General features: G+C 49.6%; 1 protein-coding gene across 1 annotated transcript in view; it reads left to right on the top strand.

Annotated features, from left to right (window-relative positions):
* RECQL4 (RecQ like helicase 4) overlaps positions 1-13581 on the top strand; it is a 160153-nt gene that overhangs the window by 84541 nt on the left and 62031 nt on the right. The window contains 3 exon segments of the mRNA XM_029592339.1: positions 1942-2070; positions 2072-2144; positions 3779-4056. Coding sequence (XP_029448199.1) covers positions 1942-2070; positions 2072-2144; positions 3779-4056 — 480 coding nt within the window.

The following is a 13581-nucleotide window of genomic DNA, read 5'->3' on the forward strand; positions in this document are numbered from 1 at the left end:
ATGGAAGTCTCAGGGGCGTCTTTCCCCTGGGTGGCTGCATGTCGGCGTTTAAAAAAAAAAAAAAAAAAAAAAAGTTATTTTTCTTCCCTGCGCACGGGTTTCCCGGGGTTCCGGAAGGGCGATTTTTTTGCCAAGTTTTTCCGCCTCGTGCTCGCTCCCTCTCCGCTGGCGTGCCGCGGGGTTCGGCGTGTTCAGCTTGCGGGGAGCCGGTGGCGCGGCTCTCCCGCGATTAAGTAATGTGGATGACTGAGCGTGCTGGTGGTATATTTAATTCGGTGTGCATTTATTTTGCCTTCTCCGTTGACTGTTTTACTGTATACAGTGTGATGTGTGTGTGTGTGTTAACCTTGTTCTGAAGCATGTGGTACGTAAATTTTAACTAAAAACAGAAAGTCTGTCATGGAGGTTTATAAAATCACAATTGGCATGGAACAAGTAAATAGGGGACAATTATTTACCCTTTTATATTATACTAAGCCTTTGGGAAACTCCATGAAACTTAACAGGCAGCAGATTTAAGAAGACTGGAAAAAGTTGGTTATTTTTTGCTCGACGCACAATCAAACTATGGAATGTGTTGTCGGAGGATGTGGTCAAGGCACAGCCAGCGCTGCTGGGTTTAGTGAGAGTTTGGGAAAAAGTCTGTAGCACATTGCTAGCCAGGCAGGCTAGAGAAAGCCATCGCTATCGCCCGGCGTGAATAATAGGAATTGGGTCTGCTTTATGGGATCTGTCAGACTGGCCAGGGCTGGGCTCCAGGGAACTCTGTCCCACTCAGCAGGGCCCATCTTATGTAAATGTGTCAAAGATATTTAGGCCACACCAATCTCCCTCCAGCCTTTCTGTCTCTTCCCCCGGCACGTCCCCTGATTTACCACTTTGGCACCCCTTCCGTGTATTAATGAGCACGTGAAAGAAATCGCGGAGCCTGTTTGTTTGTTTGTTTGTTTATTTATTTATTTAAATTCTTTTGATATAGCGATACTCAAGACTAGGGTCTTATCGTACCGGTTTACAGCGAAACATGGGGTAACCAATTAACTAGAAAGATAAAGTTACATTGAACAGGGATTTACAGAGTGGGAGAGCTGAGAGCAAAAGACCTAAGTTTAACATAACAAAGTTTAACATAACAAAGTTTAACATAACAAAGTTTAACATAACAAAGTTATAACACAAGGAACGAATGTAGCAAGCTTTGACGATGGCTTAATCTTAGATCAAAAACTGAAGGCAAGAATGTGGGAGAAGTTGGGGGTCGGATCTGTGAAAATGAAGTGCAGGACTGTGCTGTTAGTATGGTGTCCATCAAGGGAAGGCTTGGGTGAACAGCCACGTTTTTAGTTTCTTTCTGAATGAAAAAGGGCATTGTTCCTGCCGAAGTTCCGGGGGGAGGAGATTCCAATGATGCGGTCCTGCCGTGGACAAGGATCGTTTTTCTGGATGGAGGTGTGGCTAGTGGGTTTGTTAGGGGGGGCTTGGAGAGTTCCTTTGTATGCCAATCTGATCGGTCTTGTGGAAACGTGAAGTTCGAGTGGTATTTTGAATTGTAGTGTAGATCGGTGATAGATGTTTTTGTGGATGATGTTTCATGGGGCTCCAGAAATGATAAATTATCTGAAGCTTTCCCTGACACCTTCTGTCGCCTGCAGTGATTACCGTACCTCGCTGTAGCACCCGACAGGGTAATGGTGTCCTGTGTTTGTTCTCTGATGAACGCTGAAAATCTTTGCATTGCACAAGCCTCACACCCTTCTGCCTTGCCTCACTCCTCTCTCATTGGCCTGGTCTCATCTCCAGGAAGGTCTCGCCACCACCCTTCTGCTGGCCAGAGGCCTTGATGTGGCTAGCACAGTAGTTGGAGGGGGGGGGGGGAGGGAACAGGGGAAATAAGAGACGTGCTTGAGACTGACCTGCTGCCTGCCTGTTCCCCTGTTCCAGGCTCTTGTATCCTTGCTGAAGGGAGACAGGTTTGGGTGTCTGGACTCTGTCATTGTGTACTGCACGCGCAGGGAGGAGACGGCCCGGTTGGCCGCGTTGCTCCGCACCTGTCTCCAGGGAGTGACGGTGAAGGGCCCCTTCCGCGTCCGTGGCCTTTGAGGGGGAGACAGAGCACAGCGCTGCCAGAAGGAAGAAAGCAGCAGGTAATGCTCTCAGCCCAGCTTCTGGGATCCAGGGGGTTCAGACCGTGTATATTAATGTAATAGGATCTCGTCATTAAGTATGGGTCTTGGTACCCTCTGTCCATTCTCTGTCACCTCATGGCCACAGAAGCTCGTGGGATTAGGACAGAAATCGTGAAAACCATTGTGCTGCCAGCAGCTTGGCGTCCCCTGAAAATTAAAAGCCCTATAGATGAGGTGATGGATAATGATTCGGCATTAGGCTGTTCACAGCCATGGATTTTGTGTCTCTTTCTTCCATAGTTGTGTATGCTGGAAAATTTCCTGTCTAGTAGAGATCAAGAGATAACAAATGTTTCTATGAAAAGTGGGCTACTAATTTCAGACTTCTGGTTTAATGACATTTTTATATTAAGGATAAAATATTGGGTCTCTGCCGTTCTCAAGGTTTAGAATTAGATGCAAGAGTTGAGAGCCACTATTTCTGTTCTGCCCTTTGCGACTGCTCAGCTGCTTCAAAGCGGATTTACAGTGCGATAGACGAGTTCAAAGTCAGGGTTACATCGCGAGGGTTCATTGTACAGCGCGGTAGGTGAGGTAAGGCGCGGTACGTGAGGTAAGGCGCGCGAGGGTTCATTGTACAGCTCGGTAGGTGAGGTAAGGCACGCGAGGGTTCATTGTACAGCTCGGTAGATGAGGTAAGGCGCGCGAGGGTTCATTTTACAGCGCGGTAGATGAGGTAAGGCGCGCGAGGGTTCATTGTACAGCGCGGTAGGTGAGGTAAGGCGCGCGAGGGTTCATTGTACAGCGCGGTAGGTGAGGTAAGGCGCGCGAGGGTTCATTGTACAGCGCGGTAGGTGAGGTAAGGCGCGCGAGGGTTCATTGTACAGCGCGGTAGGTGAGGTAAGGCGCGCGAGGGTTCATTGTACAGCGCGGTAGGTGAGGTAAGGCGCGCGAGGGTTCATTTTACAGCGCGGTAGGTGAGGTAAGGCGCGCGAGGGTTCATTTTACAGCGCGGTAGGTGAGGTAAGGCGCGCGAGGGTTCATTGTACAGCGCGGTAGGTGAGGTAAGGCGCGCGAGGGTTCATTGTACAGCGCGGTAGGTGAGGTAAGGCGCGCGAGGGTTCATTGTACAGCGCGGTAGGTGAGGTAAGGCGCGCGAGGGTTCATTGTACAGCGCGGTAGGTGAGGTAAGGCGCGCGAGGGTTCATTGTACAGCGCGGTAGGTGAGGTAAGGTGCATTACAGCTAGGTAGATCAGATGATTAGCTGTTAGGGCAGAGACCTTGATAATTATAAAAGACTGAGGTGTAGAAATATTGTCAGTCAAGTAGACGTATCATCTTTACCCAGCTGCCTTTGTGCCTGGCCCTTGCTCTTCACTTTCTACCCAGGTTACACTGTGGGAATAGAAAATATGGTTCATTGGTAGCCCTTTAAAAATGAGATTGTGCGAATAAAACAAATATGGCTGGCAATCAGGATCTCCTGGGTTTTAATTCTAATTACTGGGCAATATGGACAAGTACTTTCATCTCCTTGTATGTATTAGCTGGAATTGAAGGATGCATGTAAACAGGATATTACGATGTGAGCCCTTCTTCTCATGACTGAATTGAACCTGTGTTGTTTATCCCTGTGGTGGTATCAATGCAGCTAAAAAGAAGATCCGTCAGCCCCTGAAGTGGATTGCTGATTGCTACCATGCTGGGATGTCAGCGGCTGAGCGGCGCCGGGTTCAGAATAACTTCATGAGCAGTCAGTTGCGTATTGTGGTGGCTACGGTGGCCTTTGGCATGGGGCTGGACAAGTCGGATGTGCGTGGCGTGGTGCACTACAACATGCCCAAAAACTTCGAGAGTTACGTGCAGGAGATTGGCCGTGCTGGAAGGGACGGGAAGCCTGCGCATTGCCACCTCTTCCTGGACCCCATGGTAAGGCCAAACCCTACATGGGAATGTGAGGTGGCTCCGAATGAAGATCTGAGGCAACTTAGCTCCGGGAATCCCCTGTGAGTCAGGAAGAGAAGCAGAAGTGAGTCCTACCTGGTAAAGGTCCACATAGCTGCAGTGGTCCTTCCTTTCTTTAAAGAAATGTTTTCATAGATTACTTCTGAGTCTACCTCCTCGCATCCTCATCCCATGACCCCTCGTTCCGAGTCTCGCTTCCAGTGCATTGATACCTTGGACATATTCAAATGTCTCTATTATATCTTCCCGTTCCCTTCTTTCTTCCAGGGTATACAGTACATGTTTACATATTTGTCTGTCCTTAGGCTTTATAACAAAGACATTCAAATACAGTATCTCAAAGGTTTCCATACACAGGGGATGAGCCTTTTTCAATGGAAAGGAGGCTCTAGAACAAGAGGTCATGAGATGCGGGTGAAAGGGGGGGAGATTCAGGAGTAATCTTAGGAAATGTTTCTTTACAGAGAGGGTGGTGGAGAGAGAGAGAGAGTGAGGATTAGTAGGAGGGAGAGGGTGGAAGGGGGGAGACTCAGGAGTAATCTTAGGAAATGTTTCTTTACAGAGAGGGTGGTGGAGAGAGAGAGAGAGTGAGGATTAGTAGGAGGGAGAGGGTGGAAGGGGGAGACTCAGGAGTAATCTTAGGAAATATTTCTTACAGAGAGGGTGGGGAGAGAGTGAGGATTAGTAGGAGGGAGAGGGTGGAAGGGGGAGACTCAGGAGTAATCTTAGGAAATATTTCTTTACAGAGAGGGTGGTGGAGAGAGAGAGAGTGAGGATTAGTAGGAGGGAGAGGGTGGAAGGGGGGGAGACTCAGGAGTAATCTTAGGAAATGTTTCTTTACAGAGAGGGTGGTGGAGAGAGAGAGAGTGAGGATTAGTAGGAGGGAGAGGGTGGAAGGGGGGAGACTCAGGAGTAATCTTAGGAAATATTTCTTTACAGAGAGGGTGGTGGAGAGAGAGAGAGTGAGGATTAGTAGGAGGGAGAGGGTGGAAGGGGGGAGACTCAGGAGTAATCTTAGGAAATATTTCTTTACAGAGAGGGTGGGGAGAGAGAGAGTGAGGATTAGTAGGAGGGAGAGGGTGGAACAGGGGAGACTCAGGAGTAATCTTAGGAAATATTTCTTTACAGAGAGGGTGGGGAGAGAGAGAGTGAGGATTAGTAGGAGGGAGAGGATGGAAGGGGGGAGACTCAGGAGTAATCTTAGGAAATATTTCTGTACAGAGAGGGTGGTGGAGAGAGAGGGTGGAAGGGGGAGACTCAGGAGTAATCTTAGGAAATATTTCTTTACAGAGAGGGAGGTGGGGAGAGAGAGAGTGAGGATTAGTAGGAGGGAGAGGGTGGAAGGGGGGAGACTCAGGAGTAATCTTAGGAAATATTTCTTTACAGAGGGTGGTGGAGAGAGAGAGAGTGAGGATTAGTAGGAGGGAGAGGGTGGAAGGGGGGAGACTCAGGAGTAATCTTAGGAAATATTTCTTTACAGAGAGGGTGGTGGAGAGAGAGAGAGAGTGAGGATTAGTAGGAGGGAGAGGGTGGAAGGGGGAGACTCAGGAGTAATCTTAGGAAATATTTCTTTACAGAGAGGGTGGTGGAGAGAGAGAGAGTGAGGATTAGTAGGAGGGAGAGGGTGGAAGGGGGGAGGCTCAGGAGTAATCTTAGGAAATATTTCTTTACAGAGAGGTAGTGGAGAGAGAGAGAGTGAGGATTAGTAGGAGGGAGAGGGTGGAAGGGGGGAGACTCAGGAGTAATCTTAGGAAATATTTCTTTACAGAGAGGGTGGGGAGAGAGAGAGTGAGGATTAGTAGGAGGGAGAGGGTGGAAGGGGGGGAGACTTAGGAGTAATCTTAGGAAATATTTCTTTACAGAGAGGGTGGTGGAGAGAGAGAGTGAGGATTAGTAGGAGGGAGAGGGTGGAAGGGGGGGAGGCTCAGGAGTAATCTTAGGAAATATTTCTTTACAGAGAGGGTGGGGGGGGGAGAGAGGTGAGGATTAGTAGGAGGGAGAGGGTGGAAGGGGGAGACTCAGGAGTAATCTTAGGAAATATTTCTGTACAGAGAGGGAGGTGGAGAGAGAGAGTGAGGATTAGTAGGAGGGAGAGGGTGGAGATATAAGAGAGGGTGGTGGAGAGAGAGAGAAGTGAGGATTAGTAGGAGGGAGAGGGTGGATGGGGACTCAAGGAGTAATGCTTACAGGAAAATATTTCTTAACGAGAGGGTGGTGGAGAGAGGAGATGAGGATGGATAGTAGGAGGGAGAGGGCGGAAGGGGGAGACTCAGGAGTAATCATAGGAAATATTTCTTTACAGAGAGGGTGGTGGAGAGAGAGAGAGTGAGGATTAGTAGGAGGGAGAGGGCGGAAGGGGGAGACTCAGGAGTAATCTTAGGTTCCCTGTAAGTACCAGGATCAGTCCAGGACACCTGGGTTGTGACTCTGCACCAGTAGATGGAGACAGACTAAAACTTGTGGGCGGAGCATATATGCCCCTGTGCCAGTCACAGCCCCTCAGTCTTACTCTGTCTCCAGTAGGTGGTGCAGGTCCGGTCACAGCCCTGTCGGGCCTGATTCTGGTTGTTAGTCAGGTTCGCTTTTTGGGTTTTATTTTCTATTAGGCCTATTTGGTTTTTTTCTGCAAATTGGGTTTTTTGTTTAATTTGGTTAATTTTAGTCCCGGTTCCCTGTACGTACCAGGATCAGTCCAGACTGCTGGGTTATGCCTCCCGTCCAGCAGATGGAGTCAGAGAGAAACTGAAAAGGCACCACTCATATACCCTGGTGCGCCCCCTGCGATCCTCCAGTATATCTCTGACTCCAGCAGATGAGAGAGCATAACCTGCGGTCCTGATCTCCTGTAAATTGGGAGGGGGTTTTCCCTATCAGGTTTGACTTACGATTTTCTGAGGAATCCTGTGACTGGATCAATTTAATTACAGGCCTAGTTTAACACTGTTATTTTCTGAGGAATCCTGTGACTGGATCAATTTTATTACAGGCCTAGTTTAACACTGTTATTTTCTGAGGAATCCTGTGACTGGATCAATTTAATTACAGGCCTAGTTTAACACTGTTATTTTCTGAGGAATCCTGTGACTGGATCAATTTAATTACAGGCCTAGTTTAACACTGTTATTTTCTGAGGAATCCTGTGACTGGATCAATTTAATTACAGGCCTAGTTTAACACTGTTATTTTCTGAGGAATCCTGTGACTGGATCAATTTTATTACAGGCCTAGTTTAACACTGTTATTTTCTGAGGAATCCTGTGACTGGATCAATTTAATTACAGGCCTAGTTTAACACTGTTATTTTCTGAGGAATCCTGTGACTGGATCAATTTAATTACAGGCCTAGTTTAACACTGTTATTTTCTGAGGAATCCTGTGACTGGATCAATTTAATTACAGGCCTAGTTTAACACTGTTATTTTCTGAGGAATCCTGTGACTGGATCAATTTAATTACAGGCCTAGTTTAACACTGTTATTTTCTGAGGAATCCTGTGACTGGATCAATTTAATTACAGGCCTAGTTTAACACTGTTATTTTCTGAGGAATCCTGTGACTGGATCAATTTAATTACAGGCCTAGTTTAACACTGTTATTTTCTGAGGAATCCTGTGACTGGATCAATTTAATTACAGGCCTAGTTTAACACTGTTATTTTCTGAGGAATCCTGTGACTGGATCAATTTAATTACAGGCCTAGTTTAACACTGTTATTTTCTGAGGAATCCTGTGACTGGATCAATTTAATTACAGGCCTAGTTTAACACTGTTATTTTCTGAGGAATCCTGTGACTGGATCAATTTAATTACAGGCCTAGTTTAACACTGTTAATAGAAGCAGTAGCAGGCAAGGCAGGGCACTGCCCTACAGCCTTTTCCCGGAGTTTCTCTCTGCCCTGCCCAGTGAGAGGAGGGGAGAATTAATCGGTGGGCCGGTCACTCTCCCTCTCCGCCTCCTGAGAAGTTTAATTCCTCGGAGAAGTTAGTCAGATGGGTATGCTACACCCTCTGCAGGCTCCATTGTATAATTGAATTGTGAGGTTTTTCATAGCTGCCGGTAGCAGCGCTATACACGTTTAAAAAAAAAACCAAAAAACGAGGTAATTTATTTTTACTCTGCCTGCCTTACTCACTGTGGTCTCCGGAAGGGGTGGCTTGTCACCCGGCCCCTTTTCGCGCCGTTTTTTCTTCTTAAAAAAAAAAAAAAAAATGCCCAGAGGGTCAGTTTGTGCTGCATGTGGGGAGCCGGGCCGCCGGCTCTCCCGCGAGGGCCTTTGCTCCTGGTGCCTTCCCGGGGGTGAGGGCTCCTCGCGGGGGCCAGCCGTGGCCGGGAGCTCTCCCTCACCGCGACTTGGGGCTCGGGCAGCGTCGGGCAAAACGCGGCAGTCCTCGCTGCCGGTATGAGGGAAAATTCGGCGGCCATTTTAGAAGGGCCTGATTGCGATGCCGTTTCGTCGGAGGAGGGAGAGGACCTCCCACCGCTGTCCCCACCGGACCTTAGCCCCCACAGACCCCGCGGTTTATCGGGGCTTCTAGATTTGCCACCTATGGGAGCCAAGGGAGGTTCTTTAAAAAGACCTCATCCATTTACCTCACAATTTGTTCTTTTGCTCCATAAGGCCTATATGGAGGCCGAAGCTGAATGGGAGCAGGGTGCTCCTGCCCCAGATAAATGTGGCAAAATTTCTACTAACTTGGGAGGGGATCCAAATCCAGACCCTCCTCCTCCTCCTCCTCCTCCTCCTCCTAAACCTTTACGGCATATAGCTCCGGACCCTATTTCACCGGACCCACCCGTTCCGGATTCTGGTACGGAGGTGGGGGGTACGGACCCAGCTGACCCAGTTGAAGGGGACGATCCTCTCATTCTTCGGTTATTTCATAAAGAAGAATTAGATCCCTTGATCATTCATGTTCTTCAAGAACTAAGAATTCCGGTACCCCAGATTGAAACGAATTCCCAGCCAGGGGATTTTGAGTTAGACGGGCTTCGCACACCCTCACATGCTTTTCCTTTTCACAATAAACTGTTTCAGCTTGTATCCAAGGAATGGGATAATCCGGAGGCTACTCTGAGTCAGCCGCGCTATGGATAAGCTTTACCCACTCCCTGCTGATTCTTTGGAGCTCCTTAGGGTGCCAAAGGTGGATTCGGCGGTCACTGCCATGGCAAAACATACCACCATCCCCGTAACTGGGGGTACGGCCCTTAAGGATCTTCAAGATCGGAAGTTGGAGATGTTGCTTAAGCGAATCTTTGAGGTTTCAGCATTGGGAGTACGGGCGGCCGTTTGCAGTTGTATGGTACAAAGGGCTACCCTTCGCTGGGTACAACAGATGTTGACATCTCAGGATCTGCCTCCGGGGGAAGCTGAGCAAGCAAACCGCATAGAATCCGCAGTGGCCTACGCCGCGGATGCCTTCTATGATCTCCTCCGCACTTCGGCACGGTCTATGTCTTCAGCAGTGTCCGCACGACGGTTACTCTGGCTGCGTCACTGGGCAGCAGACTCTTCCTCCAAGGCCCAACTCGGTTCCTTTCCTTTTCGGGGCAAACTATTATTTGGCACCGAGTTAGAAGACCTTATTCGATCTTTGGGGGAGAATAAGGTGTTCAAGTTGCCAGAGGACAAGCCGAGATTTTTTCGTACTTCAGGTAACTTTCGCGGGCGATTTCGCGGGCAGCGCCGTTTTCGATCGGGGAGGGGTTCCTCTTACGCTTCAAGACAGCCGTCTACGCGTTCCCAAGCATGGACTCCTTCCTTTCGTGGTAGAAGGCCAGCCCGCGCAGGGGCGTCTCATACCTTCGCCACCTCTAAGGCGGCTCAATGAAGGGACGCAGGTCCATTCCTCCGTCCCGGAGGTCGGAGGACGACTCTTACTTTCAGGAGGAATGGGCCGCAATTACCACCGACCAATGGGTCCTCGACATTATAACTCACGGATACGCCTTAGATTTTGCACGGCCCCTGCGCGATTTGTTCCTTATCTCTCCCAGCGGTTCTCTGGTAAAACAACAGCGGATTGCTCAAACCCTGCAGCGGTTGCAGGCGATGGGAGCCATAGTGCCAGTACCGCCCGCCGAACAACGCACAGGCCGTTATTCCATCTATTTCATTGTTCCCAAAAAGGAGGGCACATTCCGCCCTATTCTGGATCTCAAGCGGGTCAACAAGGCATTGCGCATTCCGCGGTTTTGGATGGAAACCCTGCGCTCAGTCATTGCTGCGGTCCACAAAGGAGAGTATTTGGCTTCCTTAGATCTCACAGAGGCTTACTTGCACATAGGAATACAAGAGTTCCATCAACGATTTCTCCGCTTTATGGTCCTGGGATCTCATTTCCAGTTCTGTGCCCTTCCGTTCGGACTGGCGACCGCTCCGAGAGTATTCACCAAGGTAATGGTGGTGGTGGCAGCGAGCCTCCGGAGGGACGGAGTATTGGTCCACCCGTATTTGGACGACTGGCTCATTCGGGCAAAATCGCGTCGTCTCTGCGAGGTCGCAATTCAGACAGTACTCCACCGACTACACTCCTTGGGTTGGGTAGTCAATTATCCCAAGAGCCAACTGATTCCCTCCCAGAGTTTGGAATTTCTGGGCACCTCGTTCGATACAAGAGTGGGAAAAGTTTTCCTGCCGCAGGCAAGGATGGAGCGTCTGATGGCGCACGTTCGTCGTCTCCTAGCCCTTCCCTTGCCAGTGGTATGGGATTATTTACAGGTTCTTGGTTATATGGCGTCCACCCTGGATTTGGTTCCGTGGTCTTTTGCGCATATGCGGCCGCTACAGAGGGCGCTTCTGTCGCATTGGGATCCCAAATCAGAGGAGTTTCAGATATCTTTGCCACTCCTACACCCAGCAAGGACCAGTCTGCAATGGTGGTTGGATCCGGTCCACTTGCTCCAAGGCATCGATTTGGAACCACCCCAATGGATCATTGTCACGACCGATGCCAGTCTGACGGGGTGGGGAGCAGTCTGTCAGTCTCAATCCACTCAGGGACGTTGGACGCTTTCTCAGGCCAAGTGGTCTATCAATCGTTTGGAAACCAGGGCGGTTCGCCTAGCGTTACAGCACTTCCTGCCTTTGATTCGGAACAGAGCGGTTCGGGTTTTGTCCGACAATGCAACCACGGTGGCGTATATAAATCGGCAAGGCGGTACATGGAGTCTTCCGGTAGCAACCGAAGCCAGCCAACTGATGGATTGGGCAGAGGAGCACCTGTCTCGGATTGCTGCGTCGCACATCGCCGGAGTCGACAACATTCAAGCAGACTATCTCAGCCGGCAGCGATTAGATCCGGGAGAGTGGGAACTATCTCCCGAGGCACTCAGACTCATCTGTCACCGGTGGGGGACCCCCCGGTTGGACCTCATGGCGACTCGTTCGAATGCCAAGGCGGTTCGCTTCTTCAGTCGCAGAAGGGAACACGGGTCGGAAGGCGTGGACGCGCTAGTTCTTCCCTGGCCCGCGCAAGTTCTTCTGTACGTGTTTCCACCGTGGCCATTGGTGGGAAAAAAATATTGTGTCGGATCGAATCCCACGCAGGACCCGTCGTTCTGGTAGCTCCGGAGTGGCCAAGGAGGCCATGGTTCGCCGACCTCATCAACCTAGCGGTGGACGGCCCCTTGCGTCTCGGTCATCTGCCTCGTCTCCTACGGCAGGGTCCAGTATTTTTCGACCAGGCCGATCGCTTTTGTCTAGCGGCTTGGCTTATGAGAGGCGGCAATTGAGAAAGAGGGGATATTCTGAGTCGGTCATTACTACTCTTCTACAGGCTCGGAAGCCCTCTACCTCGGTTGCTTATGTCAGGGTATGGAAAGTTTTTGACTCTTGGTGCCAGGGTTTGAAAGTGTCGTCACGGCAGGCTACGGTCTCTCATATTCTGGCTTTTTTGCAAGAAGGTCTAAAGAAAGGTTTGTCCTATAATTCTCTTCGTGTGCAGGTGGCAGCCTTAGGCTGTTACCGCGGTAAACTTGACGGACTTTCCATTGCCATGCACCCGGACGTTGCACGATTTTTAAAAGGAGTTAAACATTTGCGACCTCCGGTACGCCCTATCTGTCCTTCTTGGAGTTTAAATTTGGTTCTCCGGGGTCTATGTACTTCTCCGTTTGAACCGCTACGAAGGGCTGCTCTCAAAGATCTCACTCTCAAAACAGTTTTTCTCGTCGCTATTTGTTCTGCTCGCAGAATCTCTGAACTTCAGGCGTTATCCTGTAGAGAACCTTTTCTCCGTATTTCTGACTCGGGGGTTTCTCTGCGTACCGTTCCTTCCTTTTTGCCTAAGGTAGTTTCCGCCTTTCACGTCAACCAGACTGTGGACCTACCGGCCTTTGCGGTGGATGGTGCTGAGGTGTCTCGGCACCCGGAGCTTCGCAGGTTGGATGTTCGAAGGACACTCTTACGGTACCTGGACATTACCAACCCTTTTCGGTTGTCTGATCATCTTTTTGTCTTGTGGAATGGTCCAAAGAAAGGCAATAAAGCTTCCAAGGCTACTATAGCCCGCTGGTTGAAGGAGGCGATTGTTTCTACTTACATTTCTCAAGGTCGCGCCGTTCCGGACGGTCTTAAGGCTCATTCTCTGCGTTCCCAAGCGGCGTCTTGGGCTGAGAGTGGTTTTATTTCCTCTCAGGAAATTTGCCGGGCGGCTACTTGGAAGTCGTTGCACACTTTTGCTAGACATTACCGATTGGACGTCCGCGCTCCGCCGGTAGACTCGTTTGGCAGTGGTGTGCTTCGTGCGGGACTGTCAGGATCCCACCCCGTTTAGGGCAGCTTGGGTACTTCCCAGCAGTCTGGACTGATCCTGGTACGTACAGGGAAAGGAAAATTATGTTCTTACCTGATAATTTTCGTTCCTGTAGTACCAAGGATCAGTCCAGACGCCCGCCCTTGTCAGTGCAGAGTCCCGCGTCTGTCGTGTTTCCTTTTCAGATTCCATTGTTTTTTCCGAGCACTTGTTCTATTTTTCATATGGTTATGTTTCATGGCTTTTGCCTGGTTTCCTTGTTTTCCACATGTTCATATTTATCTTGATCTAGTCACAGAGTTTGCCATTGTTCCTAAATTCATACTGCTTTGTTATGGATTATACTGAAGGATCGCAGGGGGCGCACCAGGGTATATGAGTGGTGCCTTTTCAGTTTCTCTCTGACTCCATCTGCTGGACGGGAGGCATAACCCAGCAGTCTGGACTGATCCTTGGTACTACAGGAACGAAAATTATCAGGTAAGAACATAATTTTCCTTTGCCCTGCCTCCCTGGGGAGTTGAGAGGTCCTGAGGGGACTACCCTCCCCAGGTTGAGGCCGCTGCTAGGGTTGAGGACCCGGCTGGACTAGTAGCAGCGTCAGGGGTGACACCGGGGAGCCCGGTTCACTCACCCCTGCAGGACAGAGGGCTTTTTCAGTACCAGGGACAGCGTTTTTTTCTGTAAAAAAAAAAAAAAAAAAGTGTTTTGACTTTTGTTTCTGTCAGCTCT

Source organism: Rhinatrema bivittatum, chromosome 2 (assembly GCF_901001135.1).
Source record: "Rhinatrema bivittatum chromosome 2, aRhiBiv1.1, whole genome shotgun sequence".
Classification (NCBI taxonomy): Eukaryota; Metazoa; Chordata; class Amphibia; order Gymnophiona; family Rhinatrematidae; genus Rhinatrema; species Rhinatrema bivittatum.